Source organism: Coenobita brevimanus, chromosome 49, assembly GCF_032717465.1.
Source record: "Coenobita brevimanus isolate Jiangsu-jjx chromosome 49, ASM3271746v2, whole genome shotgun sequence".
Taxonomy (NCBI): domain Eukaryota; kingdom Metazoa; phylum Arthropoda; class Malacostraca; order Decapoda; family Coenobitidae; genus Coenobita; species Coenobita brevimanus.
In genome coordinates, this window is record NC_137002.1 from 5,870,946 (window position 1) to 5,896,503 (window position 25,558).

General features: G+C 41.7%; 1 protein-coding gene across 1 annotated transcript; it reads left to right on the plus strand.

The window, feature by feature from the left end:
• The first annotated feature begins 383 nt into the window (after nucleotides 1–383).
• On the plus strand, nucleotides 384–25,205 carry Ifrd1 (Interferon-related developmental regulator 1). Its single transcript, XM_080272032.1, has 9 exons — nucleotides 384–607; nucleotides 3,795–3,869; nucleotides 4,698–4,824; nucleotides 6,428–6,581; nucleotides 16,247–16,429; nucleotides 18,311–18,432; nucleotides 18,925–19,079; nucleotides 19,472–19,713; nucleotides 24,042–25,205. The coding sequence occupies exons 1-9, from the start codon at nucleotides 541–543 to the stop codon at nucleotides 24,213–24,215; spliced, it is 1,299 nt and encodes a 432-aa protein (XP_080128158.1). The 5' UTR covers nucleotides 384–540; the 3' UTR covers nucleotides 24,216–25,205.
• Nucleotides 25,206–25,558: the final 353 nt, after the last annotated feature.

The window sequence follows — 25,558 nt, forward strand, 5'->3', positions numbered from 1 at the left end:
GCGGTGTACGATAACTACTGCTCTGGTACCAGTCGGAAACAATGGTTCTGATATATGTTGGCAAGCAATATGTTGCATAGAAGATACGGATGTACCATTATATAATTTTATGAGTGTTAGATATTGAGAAGAAATGTAAGAAAAATAGAAATCACACGTAAATAGCGCGTGTTCAGTTTTCCTCATTTGAGCATTAATGACAATAAACGAAGCATAGATGCTTGCTGTGTGTATGTATATAGTCACAAAAAATATTCTAGTAAATTTATGTATATTGCACTAAATTTGCAAAGAAATTCACGTAATATATAGCGAAATTAGTGTCAACGATAATATGAGCATGGTGTAAGAGGTTGGTGGCCGCCATATCGTGAACTCCACGATCCAGTCGAGCGCCTGAACACGATGCGTATGGTTTTGGAGCTGCTGTCCCTCTCACACTCTTCTGAAACGATATTCTGGTGTTGTTTTAGGAATCCCAAGACTCTGCCTTCGTGAAGAGTGTAAATTGTAGTGATTTAGTGTGCTGGTGCCGCGAGAATGCCACGAGACAAGAAGGCTAGCAAGAGGGCGGCCGCCGCTGCTGCTGCTGCCGCATCCTCCCAGAGTAAGATTTTACGAGATTGCAAGTTGCATTTTATGCCATTTGATCTAGGGTTATCCACGAGTCACCGTGATGGGGTGGTACGAGGGGTAATGGGTCTGGGTGGGGATGCGGGAGGGGAGGGGGACGGGGCCAGCTGGTCATAGCCCCTGGGTGGGATTTCATAATGTACAGTTACCTCATCACTTTTGAATGGTAGGATTCCTGAAAATAGATCAAGATGGATTCCCCCAACTAGATGTAAATGTGTGAGGAAGAAAATGTATAGAGTATGTCCATGAGTGAATTGTGAAAGGTTTGTGTAGAAGTGTGACCTTTCCATCAGTTAGCCATGCTATAGTCTTGTTAGATGACTAGTAGTTGTTATATGTATGGTGATATTTGTTGCATTCAGTAGGCACGTGAATCCATGTTAATGAGGAATCTGTTTTTGTGGTTTTGGAGGTCTTGTATTCTAAGTTTCATGTGCAGCACTTTTTACTTTGGCACTTACCGTACTGAAGTTCTGTGTAATTTTACAGTATTCTTGGGGCTTTTGTTTCATTTTTATCTTGCATCCTTTATTCTCAGCTATTGTCCTCGGTGAGCGTTGTACGGTATCCTGTTCATTCATCGTGGGTGTGTTTTATTTTTACATCTGTCAGCTTTTGCCAATGTCTTCAGAATTGTCCTTTTTTTTTTTTTTTTTTTTTTTTTTTTTTTTTTTTTTTTTTTAACTGGTTGCAGTAGCAGCAGATGTTGTTTAAAATATTGACCTCATACACAGACAATTGAAAGATTTTAGATTTGAGGAAGTAGGTGTTGTGCAGAAAACCCTACATTTAGAATTGAAGGATAGAGGAGGAGGAGAGGGGAAGAAGAGAGAATGAGGAGGTGGCAAGAGGAGAATGAGGATAGAAAAAGACAATGATAGTGACAGTGTGTTCAGTCTCATTCCTGTCATTCAGTCTCCCTTTCATTTTACATACAATAGGATTTTTATAGATTAGATAGGGGCTCAGGTACTAAGTCTCACAGGTGGATGGCCTAATTTTTAAACAGATGGCCATTGCTCACCACTGATACACTTTTATAAGCAGTTCATTTTATAATAAAGTATAAATGGAAAATGAAAATAAGTTCATGGGCAGAATCTGTGAGTATCCAGGGTAAACACTGCCTTTCATACTTATATGGTTCATTGTTTTCAGGTTTTTGTGTAGGTAGTAAGTACATGTAATTATCGATTGATGCTGTAGTGAAGAAAAAGGCACTCACAAACATATTATGTGGTTGTAAAATGTGGTAGGTAGTAGCAACCATCACTTGATGTACTGTAGTGCTGCGTACTTCTTCACCCTTAGCTCACTTGAAGAAGAGCTGCCTACTTCTTCCTTCATCTTTAGCTCACTTGATGTGGTGCTACGTACTTCTGCCTGCACCTTTAGCGTTCCTTTTTTACGTTTTTTATGTCTGCCCTTCTCATCCTGTATTTTGCATCTGCCCTGACACTTTTCAGGTGGCTTTACATTAAGTGACAAGTCTAATGGTTTCCTGTAAGCCAGGAAACCATTTACAGTGCTGGGTTGTAACCATGTGACCAACTCATACGTGTTCCCTACTCATTAACAAGTGGGTTGGCGGAGGGTTAGTGCCCCTCCCTGTAAAACAACTAGCTAATGCAGAGTCAAATGGTCACCCCTTCAGGGGTGGCCATTGAGAGAAAAGTCCATCCACTGTTTACTGATGATTGTAAAGGGATACAAAGGCAATGAGGTGTGCAATCCATGTGTTAATTGGCTGTCCAACAGCCTGCACAGGTGTAAGATGGTACTGGTACCTGATTGGTCACCTGGGGTCATGGTGTCGTCGTCATCCATTCAACGTGTGCCTTGTTCGATGAGTGCATAACCTTTTCAGTGGTTATTTATTTATTTTCTCTTTCAGCTAATAGCAGTTCAGTTCAGCTTTGGGAAATGATGCATACTTGGGTGAGAGTGTAACATTTTTAGATCAGTTGCTAAGTCTTTATTTTAGCTGTTGTAAGTTATAGGCTCTGCAGCTTTGGAAATTATGTACAAGTATTTTATATTCTTGCTACTGCATTGGTTTATTTGGCATAGGGGCAACTTTCCAAATTGATAAATATGCTTTTAAATCCCATAATTATAGTTCACCTTGGTATAGGTTGTGGAATATTGCTGAGAAGAAATAAAAGTGAGCTGCCATAGTAGTTGTTATACGATGATGGAGGCCAGAGAAGAGTTCGAGAGATGAAGGAAAGGGAGAGGGGGCTAATACTGGTAAAAATAGGATCATGTTTACTAAGTATGGGGAAGTAATGCCATGAAATGTGCCTTTTGCCATCTCCACCTTGAATGACAGAGAAGAGCTTGAAAGATGAAGGAAAGGGAGTGGGGGTTAGTACTGGTAAAAATAGGATCAATTTACAAAATATGGGGAAGTAATCCCATGATATGTGCCTTTTGCCATCTCCACCTTGAATGTGGAGTTGCAGTGATAACACTAGAGGATGGTGCCAGTCATAAAGATGTGCAGTGGAAAGAATGTATTGAGTTATGATACTGTACAGTATATTCCTGCCACTGAGTTGCATAAGATAATCTGCAAAAGGGTGAAAATCTAGGTCAAGTTGTGAACTTAGGAAACCAGTCACTTCAGTCAGGTGCTCCTTGAGATTTTTTGTTGGGCCTGTATGTAAGGGTTGTCTGTGTTGTAGCTGATTGAAATGAATAAGCAGATGTTATAGTGTCAGGAAGGGGCTGCATTACATTGTGGACTGTAGTAGTAACAGTAGTTGCAAACCCCAGGCTTATCCGAATCATGAACCCATGGAACAGTGGCAGAAGTTGGCCTCATCTTGCAATCCATCCTCCTCTTGGGGGATGTACAGAGAAGGACTGACTGGCGCCACTGCCTGTTCATCGATATCAGTGCCACCACATGAAGATGTCCCTAACCAGACCCATAGTGAGAGCATATTAGGTTGTTCTTGAGTGGTATTTTGCATTGTTGCTATGTAGTGATGGTAAGGCAAACAGTACGTGTTACAGATGGCAGTATGGATGATGATGATGATGATGATGATGTGAGGGACTGCATTGCAGTGAGGGCATAATGATTATTTTGTCTGTGAGCTGTATTTAGTATTGTTGTCGGCATGGTAATCAGTAGGTCTTTTGTATTACAGGTCCTGGTGTGGATGATGATGACGTGGGGAGTGTTACCAGCGACCACACGGAGTCCACAGCACAGTATTCAGATGGTAAGAGCAATGTTTCGTATTATCTATGCTTCTCCCAATACATATGTACAGTACCTATCTGTTTATTTGTTTTCCCAATACATATGTACAGTACCTGTTTATTTGTTTTCCCAATACATATGTACAGTACCTATCTGTTTATCTGTATATCTTTACCAGCAAGCACACAGTCCACCTCAGATTTCAGATGGTATATAAGAGCTGTCTGTTTGTCCATCTAGTTCACACCTTCCCCAATCCTAGGAACCTCTTGTTATATTATTTTCCTATCACATGTTCATATCAACAGCACTGTGCAGTTTCCTTCATATTGATACTCATTATATCCATCCATTCTCTCTCTCTCTCTTTCTTTCCTTAGTTTTTATAGATGCAACTCTTCCCATTTTCTTTTAAGACAGTCCTTGTAACTTGAACTTCCTGCTTTCAGTTCACATGTACCACCTCACTGTGTTTCTCTTCCTCCCCATCACACCACCACACCCCTCTGTTCCTTCCATGGAGCCAGAACTGTTTATAAATCTTAGTGTCTGTTACCGGTACTAATATTCTCTGTAATCCTTGGCCTAATGATACACCCACTATTATATGGTAAGTGTGGGTTGAGGTGTGTGACATGTTTTACATATAGCCTACTTACTGTAATATTGTTACTAGGATTCTCTCTCTCTCTCTCTCTCTCTCTCGTCATCACTAGTTAATGAGCGTGCACATCTTCCATTTTCTCAGTTGTCTGTTAATATTAGTAATGGGTAATAAGCATACAGTAGACTGCTGTGAATTTTTAAAAATGAGATCAAGGTGGTGATTTATTATAATTGTGACCAGATGAGGGAGTGTCTGAAATAGAGGCATACGAGAACAAGGTGAAAGAAGCGATGGACCTGGCCCTGGAGAAGTCTGTCCATACACGCACCAATGCACTCATTGCACTCACCACTGCACTACAGAAGAGGTGAGTTGTTTACTTCTGTTTTATGGTGATGATGATGATAACCCATTTGGTCCAGTGATATGTTTATTCTTGCCATTTCCGGCCAGTTTCATTTAGCTCGACATATTTGAAACTGGAGGGGTTAGGTATCTTCACTGTCATTTCATTTAAAGATATTACCCCCCAAATGAATAAAATCATCTGGAAGTAGCAAGAATTAGACAAATGTACATTATTAGAATGAAAGGATCAACAGCAGTGTGGTTAATTGATAGGTAACATGTGTACATACGTGTGGATGGTTGTGCCTGTGGGTTGACGTCAGGATTCTAAGGACTTCAATGGCGAGTTAATGAATGTGTGGAGCATTTCACTGGGCATGCTGTTGATAAAGTCTTACTCTGTGTTGTAATGATATTGAGGGTGTATATCCAGCACCTAGCGTAGTTACATATATTCAAGACTGACACCGTAGCTCTGGGGTTCTGTATAAAGCAGAAATGGGAAATGCAGTGTACAGAATGAAGAGATTCACGGATGTTAAGTAATTGGAAGTACAAGTGTATGGATTGATTAAAATACTGTAAGATTACTGGATGGTAGGATGTGTGTAGAATGTATGCTTGTGTGAGATTATTTAAATTGTTTCCCGTTTCATTCAGTATATATTATGATACCGTAAATAGTTTTGTAAAGGTAATTACTAAGAGTTTTTAATAATGGTACAAATTTGTGAGTATGATTCCTGGTCACAGCATCCTGCATGTTTGAAGTGTGTCAGCTCTTGCATCTGTTGCTGTGCTGAAGACATATCTGGAGGAACACCCACAAGTGCTGAGCTGTACCTTAATGCATATTATTCCCACCAGTTCAGTACAGTAGAGAATGTGTGGGTTAGGCTTTAACGATAAAATGGCTGCTGCTCTACAGTAACTAAGCCTCTGGTATTTCTCTATGAATCCAAGGGACTGCTCTTGTATGCTTACTCATATCTTTTGTATTCACTGGTCCATTGCCTGGTACCATAGACTGTAAAGGCTGGCCTGAAAAAAGGACCTCCAAGCTTTTCTGTTGCTACCTATTAAACCCCTTTTTATAAGGCTTCTGTAGAAGGAATCAATCTCTCTCTCTCTCTTTCTCAAGTGACAGAAAGGATGTAAGAAGTAGAAATGAGGACAGAGAAAATGGAAGATAAAGGTGAAGGAACAAATAGGCCATACTACATCAAGTGGATGATGGTTATCATCACCTACCACCACTTGATTTGGAGTAATGACCATTATTTATAGGCATCTGTTGCAATCTTCTAGACCTGATAGTTTTCTCCTCTGTTACAGAAAGTGAAATGATGCCAGGGGTTTACTTTGGTTTCCATGCCTGGGACTCTCATACTTCAGTAGGAGTAATATGAGAGTTGCTGTTCCTGTTGCAGAACTTTTTATTATGGATTATTTACTGTACCGTACCATTAGATCTTTGTGTAGGAGGTGATATCAATGTTTCATGTTTCTTTATGGCTGCATGGTCTGGGTAGCTGCCAAAGATTGACCAGCCAACAGGTGACCAAGGGTAACACATGTTTGCATAACCAGGGCCTTTACAAATGTAATGTGTTTTGTTTCAGGGTGCTGACAGTGTTCCTGCTGGACAACTACCAAACCCTATGTGACCTGGCTGAGAGGTCCCTGAGGAAGGGCCGTGGACCTGAGCAGGTTGCAGCCGCACGTCTGGCTGCCCTGCTGGTCCTGTCGCTTTCACAGGTGGCAGAGGCTGAGGAGGTTAGTGCTGAACAGTGGAGTTATAGTTGGTTTTCACCACCTGAAGGAACTGATCCACTAATAACTTGAATGCATTAGCAAGTAGCTATGGTTATGTTAACCTTAATGAGTCTGAGCTGAAAAGGATGAGGAAGTCAGCTTTATGGATAAGTACTGGTACAGTACTTTGTTAGGTAGCATATTTTCAGTGTGTAAACTTTTTCAGCACTGCCTGTTAGTGTGACTGCCTCACAGTATTTCATAAAGTAGGTAGGATTGTATGATGGTAGCAAAAGGAAGTATAGTACACTTAATGAAGATTATCTTACAGATACTGCAAAATCCGAAAACAATAAACATTGAGAGAATACATGATAATGAAGGTGTGGGAAGGTTAAGGTTGGCGTGACACAGATCTTAAATTGAGAGGGAAAGTTCAGCTGACAACCTTGACCTACTTACAATGTGTAGTAAGGATGGAAAATATCACTGCTAGGTGTTTGTAACTGTACTGCTTCATATATATATATATATATATTACAGCCAGTGGTAAGGATGGAAAATCTTAATGTCGGCTTTGAACAGTTTTTTTTTTTTTTTTTTAATCTAGGTCCAAAGAAGTGCTGTGAAAAGAATGTATTCATCCCGAGCCATGTTAAATAAGCTTCATAAGGACAGTAATCTTTCCTGGACTCAGTTCACATCAACTAGGTGCTAATATGCAATCACACCATCTTGAATGCCTAGTTATAACAGTAGATCCACAGTAGAATATGGTGCTGATCATGAAGTGTGCCATGAAGGGAATGTAGAGTCATTGTATTGTTTTACTGTTGCTGAACTATGAAATTAGCTTCAAAAGGCCAAAAATCCATCAAGTTTAGGTGCGTGAACTTGAGTTATTTTTGCTGCCACCAGACTTAGCTAAAGAATTATGCCCATCAGTGAAAGGGTTAATGAAAGCAGTATCTGAGACCTGCAGTTAAGAGTTACCCTTGAACTGAAGAAAATTGTATGGTAATAATTAGTATGTTTTCATACTATGGGCTGCACACACAACTGGAGTACTGAGTTGTTGCCTGAAATGTGATGACCCATAGTAATCTCGGTAGTTACAAGTGTAGCTAGCAAAACACTTCTCAGTCATTCGTCAATTGACTTTTGCCAAACTCTCTTCATGTATATTCACTCTTTACACATTTAACCCATGGCTTGCGCAGTTACCTTTTTTATATCTCACCCCGTGTTGTGCAGAGAAATGGAAAAAAAAAGTTTTTGTTTATTACAAACTTGAAGATAAACATCCAGGGTATCATCTGGTGTGGGGGGGGGGGAGATCTCTCTCCATCTTTGCGTAGCGCCATGCATAAGTTTGCATAGGGGTGGAGGTGCCTACCATAGTGGGAACTTTGGTGAGAAATTTTTGAACTCAGCACAGCCTGAGCTGTGGCTCGAAATGTGGCGCTTCCCAGCCTGAGCTGTGGTTTGCAATCCACGGGTTAAACTTATTCCACCTGTGGATGGGGTGAGCTAGGATCTGGATATTAGAGAGAGAGAGAGAGAATATCATTAATGTGCCAAGTGAGACAGAAATTCTGTTTCTTTGCTTTTTATTTGCTTCCTCACACACATCCTCACAAAAAGTAACATTCTTCATTTCCATACTTGCTCAGCACAAAAACCTGCTGATTTATGGGAAGTAGTACTCAGGGAGGAGCTGATTCATTATTCACAAATGTTCTTAGGTTGTGTATATGGTGGCTGGTACACTTTTCATCCAAACTAGAGTGACTTGGTAAAAAAAAAAAAAAAAAAAAAAAAAAAAAATACAGTAAGTTGCCATGGAGATAATTTCTCGTGCAAATTGGTTAACCCACTCAGTCTGGTGACTTATTTTTCCTAATGTTTGCAATGTCCAGATGATTTTATTCACCATGGAATAGACTTTCTGAACTGGAGGGGTTAGATAACAGGTTTCGTTAAGCCTAGTAGATGTCCTAAATTAGTTGGATAAATTATAGTTCTGGCAAGATAAAAGGATTGGATCATCCTAGTGAAGGTTGTAAGATGCTTGATGAATATGAACTCAGAGTGACCTTGAGTGTGTGCTGCCAGTCACCACTTTTCAGGTGACCCCACTTGGGTACACAAAATTACAAGTTAATCAGTGAGACTTCAGCATCTTGTAGTTTGTTGCTAGACTGATAAATCTGGAAATTTTAACACAAAAGAACTTTGAGGATGTTAACCTTGCAGTTTACTTACTATGAATGATGGATTAAAAAAAAAATTAACCCAGCATACTTAATCTACCCATATTACTGTATCATGCTTATTATGTTTTCATTGTAATCTTGACCCTCTTTCCCATCCAAAGATGGCGTGATATTAATTTTAGAAATAAATTCACCCACACTACTGATAATAATACAGTAGATTCTCGATTATATGATAATCTTTTAACTGGAAAATGCTATTAACCTAAGGGTTTGTTAATTAATTCTCAATTCAGTTTACTAAAGAAATCCGAGATCCATCTGAAATTTCAAACTTGGAAGGCACTTTTTGTGCCATCCGCAATAGTTTACAGTGCTTCCACTAGGGTGAGTGTCAGGCCGCCCATCATATTTACATTGTTTTTGGATGCGCCCTGCTTGTTCTTGTGTACTTGTCACTGATAATGATCATGATGGCTCCTCCCAAAGTGAACCAAAGTGGTGGAAACATGAGGAAAAGAGTTGTACTACTTTGAAACAAATTACAGCTACAGAAGTGCAGTGCAGTAAGTGGTTTTGTGGTGAAGGTTGAGTGGCATTTGGTGGGCAGGTGGTGATTGGAGTGCCTGGATTACATCAGTGGGTTGTCACTGGATTATAGCATGGAATCTCCTCTGAACACCAAAATTCTCTATCTATCTATCTATTGCCAGACGCCTCAATCCCGTTTGGGGTGGCCACAAACAAATCGCCTCCAAGTCGCCCTGTCCCCCGCCATTTCACTGCCCTGCTCCCAACTCACACCACCCTCTCTCATATACCTCTCCACCCCATCCCTCCATCTCATCCTCGGCCTCCCCCTCCCTCTTTCCCCCTCCACCTCACTTATATACACTCTCTTCGTCAGTCTTTCACCCTCCATCCTCTCCACATGGTCAAACCACCTCAGTGTATTCCTCATAACGCTTCCTATCACATCCACATCCACACCACAACGTTCCTTTATATCCTCATTCGTCAGCCTGTCTCTCCACGTGACTCCACAGGCTCCTCTTAAATAACTCATTTCCACTGCTCTCACTCTTGACTTGTGTCCTTCCAGCAATGTCCAAGCTTCACTTCCGTACGTTAGAGCTGGTATCACAATACTGTCATGTAGTAACTTTTTCACTTCCATGCTCACTTCCCTGTTTCTTATCACTGCTTTCAAGGAACCAGCAACCTTTCTTCCCTGCTGTACCCTTTCAAGCACTTCACCCTCCAAACCTCCATCCTTACTCATCACACTACCCAAATACTTAAAACGTACTCACATTTTCCAATTCCTCACCATCCAACCTCGCTGTACATTCACTAACTTCACCTCTCTCAAAGACCATCACTTTACTCTTCCCTACATTCACCTTTAGGTTCTGTTTCTTACACACACTCTCAAACTCATCCATCAAGCCTTGCAGCTCCCCTTCGTCTTCACTCAACAACACAGTATCATCTGCAAACAACAGTACAGGGAGTTTCCAAACACTATCCTCTCTCACCAGGGCCACTCCAACATCCACTACCCTACCTTGTACCTCTTTTATTACCCCATCCATGTACAGATTGAACAACCATGGAGACATGACACATCCCTGTTTCAAACCAACTTTCAAAGAGAAAAATTCACTTAGTTCACCATCCACACGCACTGCAGCCTTCGCACCATCGTACATTCTCTTCACAGCATTCAACAACTTCCCATCTACTCCATATATCCTTAACACTTTCCACAATCCTTGTCTATCCACCCTGTCATATGCTTTCTCCAAATCCATGAAAGCCGCATACAACTTCTTTCCCTTCTCTAGAAACTTTTCCACTAAAGATCTAAGAATGAATATCTGATCTACACAACCTCTTCCCTTCCTAAAGCCTCCCTGTTCTTCTCCAACTAATTTCTCTGTTCTTTCTCTAACTCTGTCTATAAGTATCCTACCATACACTTTTCCTATTATACTAAGGAGACAAATGCCCCTATGATTACCACACACTTCTTTTTCCCCTTTTCCTTTGTACAAGGGAATAATTATACCTGACTTCCAATCCTCCGGAACTCTACCTTCCTCCCAGGCCAATCTGCACATCTTCCACATCCATCCTACTACTATCTCTCCCCCATGCTTCAGCATTTCACCACACACTCCATCAATTCCTGGGGCTTTCCCCGATTTAACTTTCTTCATTGCTTCCACAACTTCTATCCTACTGATTTCTTCCTGTCTTCTCAACTCCCTCCTTCTCCCAGCCATTCCCCAGCCACTTATACTCGCATTACTTCCATCCTCTATGTTCAACAATTCCTTAAAGTGTTCTCTCCATCTGCTCACTTTTTCTCCCTTCTCCACTAATAATCTACCATTTTTATCTTTCACTCCCCTGCTAACTTCACTTCCACCTTGTCTTACTCTTTTCACTTCTTTCCAGAACATTTTCTTACAGTCCCTCCACTTTACACTCAAATTCCTTCCAAATTCCCCATCCACTCTCTTCTTACTCTCTCTTACCAATCTTTTCACCTCTCTCTTCCTTTCCACATATAACTCTCTCTTCAGCCTCTCAACTTCTTCCACGCCCCTATTTCTCATCCATTCATTGTATGCTTTCTTCTTTTGTGCCACAGCCTGTTTCACCTCTTCAGTCCACCATGCTGTTCCTTGCACCCCCCTCCGTCTTCTCTTCCTTCCACACACCACATCACATGCTGCACATATTTCTTCTGTAAATATCTTACACACACCTTCCACGTCTCCCATCTGCTCCAATTCATATTTGCCCAATCGTTCCTCCACTTCTCTCTTATACTCTGTCTTTTTCCCATCCTCTTGTAACCTTTCCACCCTCCTTGCAACTACTCCTTCCTCTCGTCTTTCCCTTCTTCTATTCCTCCATCTTACTTGCATCCTAATTCTGGCCACCACCAAGTAGTGGTCAGAAAGTCCACTCCCCCAACCTCTATACACTCTTGCATCCTTTACACATCTTCGCATCCTTTCATCCACACACACATAATCAATCATTGCCTTCCTTTCATTCAGTTCGCCACCCACCCTTCTCATCACTATCATGTATACCTGTGGATCATTTTATGCCTGAAGAGGGTATTGGCTATCACCAACCCCCTCCCAGCACAAATGTCCACTAACGCACTCCCATTCTCATCTATCTCAGCAGGCACACCCCACTCACCAACTATTCCATCCACCTTCACATTACCAACTTTACCATTCATATCACCAATCAAAAACACTCTCTCATTCCTTCCAAACTTTTCCATGCACACTTCCACATTTGTCCAGAACTCTTCTCTCACTCTTCTAGCACGATCTTGCGTTGGCGCATACACACACACAATCGCCCACATTTGTATTCCAACTTTCAACTTTACCCACACAATCCTTGACCCAACTGATCCATACTGTCTTATGCTCTTCTTCCATCTTTTACTCACAACTATACACACTCCTTCCTTTGCCCTCTCATTCTCATCTACTCCTGCACATATACCCCATCCATACTCCCATTCTCTCACACTTTCTCCTCTCCATTTTGTTTCAGTTATTCCACATACATCCACTTTCGCATCCTCAAGCACCTGGACAATCTCTCTCTCTTTCACCTCATCATTCGCTCCTCTTACATTCCATGTACTCATTACCAAGTCCTTTGTCCGGTCCTTGGTCGTCATCGTTTGGTCAGTCCTTGTCCGAGGCTTCTTGTTTTTTTTTTTAGTTAATTGTTTTCCGGGGAGGGGCACTAACCCTCCGCCAACCCTTTTAGTCGCCTTTTACGACAAGCAGGGACACTGGGGGAGTATTCTTGAAAACCCCTCTACCCCCAGGGGTATGAAAACCCCCCTACCCCCAGGGGGTATTACAGTACTGCTCTCTTGTACAATATATGATATATATATATTTAAGGTGATATTAAATGCACAGTTTCTTTAATGATGGGTATGTATTTTCGTAAGTACAGATACGTACAGTACTCTGATGAAGATGACGCAAAGTGCAGAGTAAGGACCCAGTTTATTTCAACGTTTTGCCAAGGCTGCCTTCTTCAGGAATGGCTTAACAATGTTTACACTCAGGGACTCAAGTAGGCCACACAGCTGCAAGATGGTGATGTCATCCTCTTGAACAAAAAGAACAAACTACCCTATTTTAGGTCTTCCGTTAGTTAGAAGGTAGGCTAAATGTTTGGCCAGTGTATAAAATCCCCTATTCTGATTTAAATTATTCAGTACAGTAATATGGGCAGACTGAAGGCATCTAGATTTTGTTATATTACTCACATGTAACACAAACTTACTCATTCCACAGTGTTCCATGTCCATTATCTTATAAGGCTAAGTTTGTGTTACATGAGAGTAATATAACAAATCGTAGATATCTTGAGTCTGCCCACATTGCTGTATTGAATAATTTTAATAAGAATAGAAGATTCTATACACTGGCTAAACCTTTAGCCTTTTACCTTGCAGAAGACCTAAAATAGAGTAGTTTGTTTTGGTTGCTCAAGAGCATGACATCACCATCTTACAGCTGTGAGGCCTACTTTAGTCGCTGAGTGTAAACATTGTATGTCATGCCTGAAGATGCCAGTCTTGGCAAAATGTTGAAATAAACTGGGTCCCTACTCTGCATTTTGTGTCATCCTCACTGGAGTTGTCACAGCCTATGCTGAATTCACCACATTATGTACAAGTACTGTATACTGTTTATTATATTCTTTTATACGTATTAGTTGATTAATTTGAAGTCTCATGAATTTCATATAATCGAGGCAGCTTCAGTAAAATCTCGATATAACTGACTTTGACCGGATTCACTTTTATCGGAATTGAGGAACTACTGTACTAAGTTCCTATACAGTATATCAGGAAAAGTCCAATTAAGCCAAAAGAAGTCTGGACTGCCCGACCACTTCAGCTATGTTCACCGCAAGAAGGTAAATAAAATTCATGCTCAGTGTACAGTACAGTAATATTATATGCATTTTACCGCGTGATTATTGTAGTGAAGGTGTAATACAGTATAGTACTGCAGTGGTCGTGGAAACGTTTAAAAACTGTATGTGCAGTCTGGACTAATGTCTGATATATCAGAAAAAATCCGCGTTAGCAGGGAGAAGTCCGGATGTTGCTTTTATTGGAATTTCGCTGTTTTCAGAATGGCTTGGGCTCCAGTTAGTCCATTATGTGAGGTCTTACTGTATATGAGGACTTTGTAGTGAATGCATTGCTGATACAAAGGTCATAATATTGTGAGCATAGGAGGGTTTCCTGCCCCTTCCTTAGTGATGTAGTTTCTATGTTTGTTACTTATAGGTAATGTTCTCTGGTCCAGGTATTATTGACATTGAACAGTTGCTCGACTAGATAGCTTGTGTAGATATCATATTAGGAAACATTGAGTTAATATGATGACATTTCAATTTTATTTTTGCTACTAACAGGTTCCCTGGATAAAGTTGAGGTTAATGGGAGGCTATTTTTTAACCCATAAATACCGCAATTCGATCGGGCTTGTCTGCCAGTGGAGCCACAATTAGGGTTTTTTGTTTTTTTTTTTTTTTTTTTTTTTTTTTTTTACCGAGGGGAAAATACAGTAATCCCTCCACTATCCGATGTAATAGAGCCAAAGGCATGTCCGGAAAGTGGGCCTCTGACTGCTGGACTGGTATTTATGACCCTAACCCAGCCTAACTTTGAAAGCCACCTAAATAACTCCCTACCGGACATGCATAGCACCTATTTAAGACCCTGTTCACACCAATAATGGACATAAAGCATTAAATAAATGACAAAGGAACCAGAGAATGAGGAATTAGAAGTGAGTATGGAAAATACTTAGGCTTAGCAGTGTACAGGGTATTGTACTTACAGCACGTCTATGGCCGCCTCCTCTAACTCTTTAAGGCTCTGGTAGTTGTGAAAATGCTCTTGAAGCACGTACAGTAATCCAGTGTTGTGCTACACTTAATTCTTTGCACTGTGAGTTATAATTGTTTAACACTGCACATTCTTAATTGAACAATGCCAGTTTCAACCGCCACTTTGCACTCCACACTTAATCCTTTGCACTCTAAATTCTAATTTCTTAACACTGCACAACACTGTAAATTCCCATGTGGTCTAGTGGTGAGGTATTGCAGTTTATTCATAAGAAACGAGCACGTGCAGCATCCATCACGATGGACGTCTTCCCTGAACGAAGGTTAGGCGGTAACTAGGGACTGGGTTGCCAGATCTGAACTTGGCCACAGTACCAAACTTCTCAATATTCATTACCAAATTTAACTTTTCATTACCAAATTCTTAAAGGAAGCATTTATTCTTACTAATTATATGTACAAATGGAAATAATCACTCCTTGTAATCAGCAGCATGTTTATTTTTGTGCTATGTATGCTAGCAGATTAATCAAAGAAAGCAGACAGCCCACCGTCTCCATTCTCTATATAGTATCTTCATACATGTGAAAAATCTGTTTGGTAATGGATCATGCTGATTCACTACCAAATGAACTTTTCAGCCAAGCTGCGTGTGCTCGCTATCACATGATGGTTTATTGGGGGTAGGAGGGTAGTATGGGGCCGAAAGGGAGGGAGGGGGTAGGGTAGATAGGGGTATACAAGGTTGGGGGGGAAGGTGGGGGGGGCTGGAGGGGGATGGATTGGGCCTCGTGGTTGGGGGAGGGGTAGACTTTGACTATCAACATCCTATTGGGGCGTACAGAGGGGTGGGAGGGTCTTCAGAGAGGGTTATTACGTGACAGATGACGAAACATTCAGGCAATGGGTGGGCCGAGAGGGGGGTGACTCCCCCTGCCCCCAGAGTGGCCGGATCACCCAACCTGAGGCCGGAGGGGTTAGTTCTCATTGGCTTGAAGGGATATACGTCACAGTTGGGGCGGAGCAATGTGCAGGCAGTTTTTTACAAGGTGCACTATATTGACGTGCTTCGGCTGAGAGGGCTAAAGTGGTCAACATGTACATTGACGTGCTTCGGTATTTAGGGGTTAACCTGCCCTGTTTGAGACGTCTTGCCCTAGCTAATATTTCCAAATTCCCACCAGGTACTGTATACTGTACAGGAACCTTTGTCCAGCACTAACTCATCAGGCCTTTTGGGTGTTGAATATTATGTACTTGATACTTCTGTTAAAATGTCTCCTTACTCTGACCTGGCCTAAAATTGCTTTCTCTGTCTTGAATACAGAGTTGTTTCAGTAGATCAAGATTAGAATGATGCTGGTCATAAAAAAATGCTATGGAAAGAATAGAGAACAGTAGCATTGCCTTTTTCTGTTACTGAGTGTGTGAAATAGGCCATAAAAGGAAAGTTCGGCCAAGTTAAGTTGAGAGAAGTATAGTGCCACCAGTAATCCATATTGCCCTTATTTATGCTAGACTTGCCTTACTTGTTCCCAGGTATACAAGAACCTGTGTCCAGTGCTAACAGTGGCACTGACAGATCCCTCTGGACCTCTGGCCGGGCGTCAGGAATGTGCCTACACCCTCGCCACCACCACCTTCCTTGCTTGTCATGACCTGGCTGATGTCACTGCCGCCATGAACACACTACATTCGGTCTTTGCTGGATCTCTGCCGAAGGTACATTAATACCACTTCACAGTTGCTTTTTGGTATTAAGGTGTTCCTATAACCCTTCAGTTGAATGATGTACAGTATTTGTATTTTTGCTAGATCAGAAATTTTTAATCGGAGACTTAGAATTTGGATTAGTTAGATACTAGCCTGTCTTTACCTCTTCAGTACATAATGTCCCAATAGCTGATTAAATCATCTGGAAGTTGCTAGGTCATGACACGACAGGATGAACAAAGTTAATTCATTTTACATGTCTCTCTAAGGTAATTGCAATTCACAGTTACATATCAGATTCCCACAAGTAATCATTTTCCTATATTTGGATCATGCCTTCCTTCCTTAATTGGACAGTAAGTAGCCTGTCCATGACTCTTGAACATCCTGCCTATTACATCTGTGTGTATATGCTAAAAATAAGGTTTAAAATTAAAGAGGAAATCTGACCATTAGGATGAGATTTCACTGTAGTTCTTCAGTGAAACTCTGTAACAGATACTGGTAAAGTACCCAGACATTTTTTGTGGTAATTGTTTTTCCAGTTTTCCAGATACTCTCCATCCTACTAAATACAGTAAAAGTCCTCTCATTCAGTGTCTTTGGGACCAAGCAGGTGCCAAAAGAGCAGAAATTGCCAGGTGACCAGGAAAACCTGCCAAAAAGTTAAAAGCAATAATGGTTGGTCTCCCATGTGCAATCACAGTGTCTAGCAAAGTATTATTGGTCAACCACAAGCAGTAAATATTTTATGGGCAACTTATATTTAATGATGCAGTACGCATGAACTTACTGTAACTTAAGTGTATTTAAATTTTTTTTTTTTTTTTTTTTTTTTTTTTTTTTTGGTCCGACTCTGGGCAAAGGCTTCAGGGCCTATATCTCGGGGGCAGTAGCCTATCCCAAGGCCCAGTAGTCCTCCTACACCTCCACATGTCACCACTTCGGCGCTAACACCCTCCGTCCATATTGAATACATGCTAGGGCTGTCTCATACAGGACTGGTGTATTGGTATTAGCGGGGGTACTTTTATGACATGTCGGTGGGTCATCTGGTAGATCAGGAGAGTCTGCTTCTATGAAATTCAAATCCTTAAACTGTTCCCTGCCCCAGCCGGGATTCGAACCTGGGTCCATCAGGACTGCAGGCCGCCTCTCTACCGATTCAGCCACCGCCTCCCCCACTAAAATAGCACGACAAAGTTTCCAAGCTTTCAAAAGGCCCCGCTCACAAAGGCAGACACACGAGTCATGATGGCTGATGGCGCATCCAGTGTTGTCAGGCAGAAATCTTCAAATGCGCCAAGCTGTAGGTGAACTGCTCAGGTTTTCACACTAAATTGGTCTTTAAAATGCCTTAGATATTGAGGAAAATCTAATATTTATTGGCACCAAATTGATATGAAAAGTGCTAGATCTAATGCCAACAGTGCCAGATTGGCAACTATGGGTGCACAGGTATCGACGGCGACCCCGTCACAAGTGCCAGTCGACTCAGCATATGTGCTGGAAGAGCAGAGAACAGTCATAATGGGACTATTTATGAAAACTGCCAACAGACCGGAAATACTGTAAGACCAGATGCCAAATAAGAGGACTTTTGCTGTACTTTGTTAAATTGGGAATTTCTGTGGTAGTTATGTATTTGGGACTGGCAAACCTCAAATGACTTCATTTACTTTGAAAGAACTCAGACTGAAGGGTAAAGACTTGCATTTGGTTCATGGTTAAGGGATCTAAAGCAAGAGAAGAAAATGACCAGAACAATTCCTAGATGAATCATGAGCAAATTATTAATAATGATAAAAAAAAAAAAACTACGCAAAATAACATTAAGCAAGGATTACCTGTTTATAATAAGTTACAAGAAGTGTGGTTTTGCCATGACAGGGTAATGGTGAACTACCCAACCATCCTCCAGCAGTGACAGCACTGCACACAGCAGCTCTTAATGGTTTCTGTCTCCTCCTCTGCCTAATTTCACCCACCTCTGTCTACACCATGGCTAACAAGTGAGTATCATCCTGTTGTGCTGTATTCATGTAGTGTGTGGAGACTAATTTGTTTTCCTCAGCTATTTCTCTAGCACATTACACCTTATGTTTTCTTATACATTAATCATTGCCTTTCATTACTGATTTTGTCTTTCACTTCACATTAATATCCTCTTCTGTATTGGTTGTTACCTTGAAGTATCAGCTCATCTGTGTGGAGGTTTGATCACCAAGGGGACTGAAGGTTTTTCAGTTATCAAATGCCACTAAGTGAAGCAGGCTGATGACCTGCCCTTTAATGTAGTGGACTGTGGTAACCCAGCCTCAGTCCACAATACCTCAAAGGTGGTTGTGCTACCCTAGTCTGATCATACAGTTCACTACACAGGATGGCCCTGCAGAATGGTTACTTCCCACAAAGGGGGCAATATGGGATTGGGTGTTACAATGTTATTCTAGCTTGTGGTCCTGTAAAGTCAGCCTCCTATGTCAGCTCTGATCCACATTCAGGTTGCTGCGTGAGATGTTTGACTTGCTGGGGTGTAGTGATGTGGAACTGCGCATACAGGCTGGTGAGGGGGTGGCTCTCCTGTATGAAGCTGCACGTTTGCATGATCCTAACTACTACTGGAACCGGGAAAGGGAGCTGTGTTCTGTACTTCAAGGTGGGTCACACGTATGAAATAGTTCTCTTTTCTTGGGGGGGGGGGGGGTGCCTTATGTCTGGATTGTTGAATAATTGTGTGTGTGTGTGTGGGGGGGGAGGGGGTTGAATTTGTTAGTGTCCTTACTTGTTCCAATAGAGTCATGTTCTAGAGAGATATTGAGGATGTTTTTTTCTCTTCGTTCTTGCCATCTCAACGATTTGATTCAGCTTAGGATCATTGAACTGGGGGATTTGATGTAGCCTTGATAAACCCCTTCAGTATGAGAGCCCTGTCCTAAGTTGAATCGAACTGTCAGATAAGCAAGAATAAAGTAAAAAGGACATTCACCTGGATTCAGAGGGGTAAGGTTATAGAGAGAACCATGTTTATAGCACTAAACACCATTGCAGACCTAGCCACAGACTCCCACAAGTTCCGTGGCAAGAAGGAACGAAAGCAGCAGCGTGCATCCTTCCGTGATGTGGTGAGAACGGTGAAGGAGGAAGAGGTGCCATGTGAGCAAGTGTCAGTGGGGCCACAACACCAGAGGCAGGAGCTGATGCTGGACACATGGTCTCTCAAAGCTCAGTATGCTGCTCTCTGCCGTACCCTTGCACAAGGACTCAGCACGCACATAACATTCAACATCGGGGTACGTAGCAGGAATTTGCCATTCAGCTTTTAAGGAACTGATTGTGTAAAAGTGTGGGCAAGCTCCTAATTTTTTTATATTATGATTTCCTCTCTTCTGCCTGCAGGTGATTACATTCCCTCTTCTGTCTTTCTTTCCTTCATCCTGTGATGCAGGATGTTGCATTTGTATACCACTCACCGATGGCACTGGCACTTCCTTGGTGCTGCTGGCAGGGGAGGAGGAGGAGGTGATGTGGTATTGCATGCTGCCATTTTCTTAGCTGCCAGGAGCCCCCTGTACACCTTCAGGTGTTCAGTTCAATGCCATGCATTGTTACATCACTGCTTAACAGGTTCAGGTTCAGGTCCATGTCACGGATGAATGCAGTGCCCTTGTTTGTTATCACAAAGAGCTCCATCGAAGTTTCAATGTCTAGAACACGGTGTCCTTCCTCGCGTTCCTCCGCCTTTCATTCCTTGAGTTCAGTGTGCTTTTCTGTGGATAGCTTCTTTGTGGGGCTGTCAGAGGATGTCTTGCACATTCTGCTCATTGACCTTAACCCTTATCCGCTGGGGGTTTCCGGCCATCTCCCACTACTCCTTAGGGGAGGATTTTCAAGATTTTGGGAAAAATACCCTTACTTCAAACCCTAATACTGTATCTGCCAAACTATTTAAAAAAAAAAAAAAAAAAAAAAAAAAAAAAAATCAACTCTTCCTCTTTCAAATGAAGGTATCCCAAGGTCTCCAGGTGATCCCGTCGATGAGTATGGATAAGTTGAAAACAAGTGGTTTTACATGTTTAGCGGGCAGGTTCCAAGCGCACACCACTGGCTGTGACCTTGGACTTGCTGGCTAGCATTGGCAGCACTGACCGGAATGGTGATTGTAACACTGCCCGGGCATCCTTGGTTGGAGTGTGGAAATCCTTTTGATCCTCGACTTTTCCATGCTCACCGTCATAAGGATGAGTCATTACCCTGCCCATGTGGCTCCCCAAGGAGTTTTCCATCTGTTTCATAGTGCAACTATGCACCATAGGCGTGTGGGAAAGAAAATAGCTCTGTTTTTTCTGTACTCATTTCTTGCGTCAGTTATAATAATTTTCCATTACTATGACATTTATAATTGCACTTGACATCACAGTTGCAGGTAATTGCACTTTGACAGGTAAATGCTGTGGCTGTTTCACACAGTATGGTTGAGTCTGAGGTAATTACCTGTACTATAATTCAGACTGATTTGTACTAATCAAGGGCATCGTGAAAATCTTACAAATGTTATACACAACTTACATTATTTGTACTTCACATCACAAATATGCTTTTGCTCACATTTTCAGCACTTTTTTCCTGAGTATCGAGTGAAAAAGTTTAGTTATAGCCAATGAAGTAATTTTCTTTCTGGGCTGTTCACATATGGTTTTCTTGCATGTAACAGGTAGTCTAACTCAAGGTATTTCCAATAATTTTTTCACCAATAAACAGTAACACATATTACATTGCACTTGTAGAACTTATTGTAAAACACTTATATCATAACACTTACTAGGAATCACTTATAATATCCATCATTTCACATTTATAAAAATATACAAACATGCATTCCTGTACACTACAGTATTTACACTTTCCCACACACCTGCTCAGTACTGTAATCACATTCGGAGTGATACTTGCAAAAACATTTAGGGCATAGGGGGACCTTGTACTCTGCACATTGGTAGGCTGTCTCTTTTCATGCTGGGGGATGGCGTTTGGTCATGTTACAGACGTGGCACCACCTGTAGGCCTGACTTCCTGCTGTGGTACAGCCAGTCTCTACCAGCCTTTGCTGCCAGAATTACTCGGTACAGCTTAGCCTGTCTGCTGTCCTCCACCTAGCACCTGTCACCTATGCAGTTGAATATTCTTCAAGGAGTTCGCATGCGAGCTTTCTCTCAAACTTTCGTAGAGAGAGAGGTTTCCTGACGAGCTCCTTGAACAGTATGAAACTCTCCAGGATGGCGATATCAAGGTGTAAAAACACCTTGTACCACCTGCAGGACTTACGTAGGCAGTCAACTTTGCCAGTTTGCATGTCCAATTTATCAACAAGCCGCATGTTGTTAGCATAATCATTGACAGCATGTGGCTTCAACACGGGTTCGTTGGTCCTGTATTCTGTTTTTCCAGTTTCCTAAAACACACCCTAATGTACTGTTGACAACATGTTAACCCATCTCTTGTCATGCCAGAGAAGGGCTAACATGTTGCCACATTTCTTGTTAAGAAGGGCTCCTTTCTTAGTATTTGTTGGAACTACGGGGAAATTTTTTCGTTTTGCCCGAACAGTTCCACTGGACCCAGTACCGTGCTTAAGCAAATACTTGGTCAATGCAGGGGCAGTGTAGTAATCATCAGTGTACAGAATGTGGTGCTTGTTGAAATACCTTTCCATCAGCATTTTCACATGTGATGCCGAGAAACCGTGAGCATCGTCACTTGGTATATCAACATATAGTGCTGAATAAACTATCAGATCAAGCACATACCCAGTTTTGCAGTCACAGAGGGTGGAAGAATTTCAGCCCAAAGCAGTGATGCTTGGACGGCTCATACTGAATAAATGCCATCCTGCCCCTGAATAACACCAGCAACTCGTCAATTACCACTTTCTGAAACGGACAAAAAACCCTGGAAAATAACTCCTTGAGTATTGGTAGGATGGGTCTAATTTTCCACAACTTGTTGTTTGGTGCAGGCCCATAATTTCTACCGAAATGGAGGAACCTTAGGATGGCCAGGGACCTGTCACGGGCCATATATTTACCGAAGACGTGTGTCCACGAGTTCATCCACCAACCAATAGTCATGGAGCACGTTTTTGTACGTGCACCATCAACATGGTAAGGGCCAGCCACACAAACAACTAACTTCTCCACCTCTGCAGATATCCAGTGCATGTGTGTGCTTTCGCTGGCAGCCACATTCAGCCAACACACACTTATAGGCTGGTGGAAATTTATTTCTTCCACCAGGTAATGCATTATTGACTGTGAAAATCACCCTGAATATAAAGGTGATGGTCCAGGGCCTGGGGGGAGGCTCATCCTCCTGAACCCTTGCTCCTTCCTCGTCAAACACAGGCACAGACAGCTCAAATCCTGCTCCATCCTTCCAGACAAGGGTATCCACTATACCCACACCTGGTAAAGTGGGCCATTTGCCATGTGGAGCACGTTTTTTTCTGCGTGCATGCACACCTGCATACATGCCCATGGGCAGGGGGTGGGGGGGAAGAAGTAGAGGTGTGGGAGTAAGGGGGTGATGACTCACCTGATGCAGCCCTTCCCTGGGGAGACACTTGGTGCTGAGTAGCACCACGTGGGGCCTGTGTGGAAAATTCCACTCCTGAAGGGCCTGGTTATGGTAATTCCACCCTTGAGGTGCTTGTCTGAGGTGAAGGTCCATGAGGACACGGTGTCGTCCAAGGCATGACTGATGGCACTATCACTTAGCCCTTTCCCTGGCACTAAGGGCAGAACTTTTGCGGGGATCGATGATGCCATTGGCCCCACACGCGGTGGTATGGAATTGGACAATGAAGATGAAGAACACATGGCTCCTCACTCTACCAGTGCTGTGTACAGACTGAGCCGCACATCCGTGGGGTACCTGGGGACCTACCTACCCTATGGGTATTGTAGAAGTTGGTCGTGAGTTCAGAGGGTGACGGGAAGGTGCTTGTGGCATATCCCATCATCCAGCGTCGCTCCATGCCCTGAATCGTGATGGCTATACATATCAGCTTGAGCTTAGGGGTTAAAAATAATCCTGCCTCTTGTGAGAGGTTGATGATGCCTTCTCAACCATCAGGAACCCCATGAAGGGGTACATAGACTCCAGCCACGCTTTGTACCAGATGGCGTTCAGTGTGCTTAGCAGCATTATAGGTTTCATGGTCAAGGGCACCCACCTTAACCTTATTGAATCCATTATATCGACATCACTATATAATAAATTGTTGTGCCATAGGTTTTCACTAGACGCAACCTTATAGCGAGATCGGAGACTGGACAGTGTCATGATGAACAATATGGAACTCACAATTAACTCAGATGCAAAGTGTGAATTATAGATAGCTCTGCCAAGGTCCATAACAGTAGAGGAGGTTCATGAGACTTCTTGGTGCCTAGGTATTGTTTTTTTATGAAAGAGTTAACATGTTGGGAGTCAAGAAGGAGTTCCAGTAGTAAGGATTTTCTTCAATTGTATGTCATTCTAAGACTGTGATGTTAAGAGCATTGAATTTTATAATGACAGTAATTATATATTTGAGTTAATGCTTACTTGGTTATGTTGTCAGGTACGTGACGTGTTCAGCTTGGGCCCACCACCACTGCAACTGGACCGCAACATTGGCCTCAACCGCCGTGGCCAGAAGAAAATAAACCGAGAGTCAGCAGTGTCCAAGGCACGGCAAATGGCACGCAACAAAAACAGAGACAACCGTGCTGCTGCAAAAACTTACGATGATTAAGCTCTCTACTTGGCAACTTTCACAACAATAGAGCAGGTATTTTAGCCTTGTAAAATGATACAACCACTTTAGCCCAGGGGCCTATTTGTATATTTTATTCTCGCTGCCATTGTTAGTGGAGGCTACATCTGATTCCTCTTGTCTGACAAGTTTCCTTTTAGTTAAATAAAATCGTATGGAGATACCAATAATGAACTGTAAAAAAAAAAAAAAGACATCCATAGGGCTAATGAAAGGTAATAAAGTAGAATGCCTTCACCATTGAAGAACAGACATGGTCATTACAGCAAATAAAGTATTTTAACTGGCAGCTTCGACCAGCTGAGTGGCATAATTTAAGCAAACTAACTTTTCAGTTGGTGCAGCTCAACCTGTTCAGTCTGATGATGTACTCAATTTTAGTTCTTGTTATTACCAGACATTTTCACTCTGCTTAGGAGGATAATGACTATCTAATCCTTCCATTTTGAAGTTGCACCTGAGCTGAGGAAAACTGTCTGGATGTGGGGGTGGGGGAAGAGTTATCCAACTAAAATGACGATCTAATTTTTTAGACTTGGGTTGACGTGAAGACTATTGCCTGTTTTATTATTTATAGCAGAAGATAAGAAATCTCAGTATTTATTTTTAATAAGAGTATATATATATATAAATGGGAATAGTAATGCCTGGTTGTGGATATATGATACTGAACTGAGGATGAGTTGATGTTTGAAACTGAATAACCAGCAAACTTGTATATATGTATAAATGGTAATTTTAAGTACTACAGTAATGCCTTTGAAGAATGACTTGAAATTTCTTATTTTAAAAAATGTTTGTTATCTTAGGTATAGGTCATTAGAGTTGTAAAGTAGTTTTATCTTAATTCTATACTAACTTTTTAAGCTAAGTATATGGTAAAATAATTTGGAGGGAGTGGTCTTTTTTGATTTTGTTAGTTTGTTGACTTATTTGAAGCCCACTATTTAAATAAATATTATAACCACATTTTTGTTTCACCTTCAGCACCACTCTAGTTTTAATATTCTTTTAGCCCTTCCTTCCAAATGCTGTATTTTGTACTTTATTCTTGCTACCACAACAAATTTTTTTGTATATTAGTGAATTTTTGGTCCAGTGGTCTCAGTAAGGTATGCTAAAAGACTTTATGCTGACTAGCATGAAACACATTTAAGTCATTCTACACAAAACTCTGTAATACCTTACAATGTTGTTGTTTGTACTGAAGGATGTTTGTACAAAAGGATAACCTGTAGTCTTGGTCATACTGAGGGTAGTCTTGGGATCACATGCTTAGTTTAAAAAACTCCCTAGCACCTCTTCCTTATCAGTTTATGTCT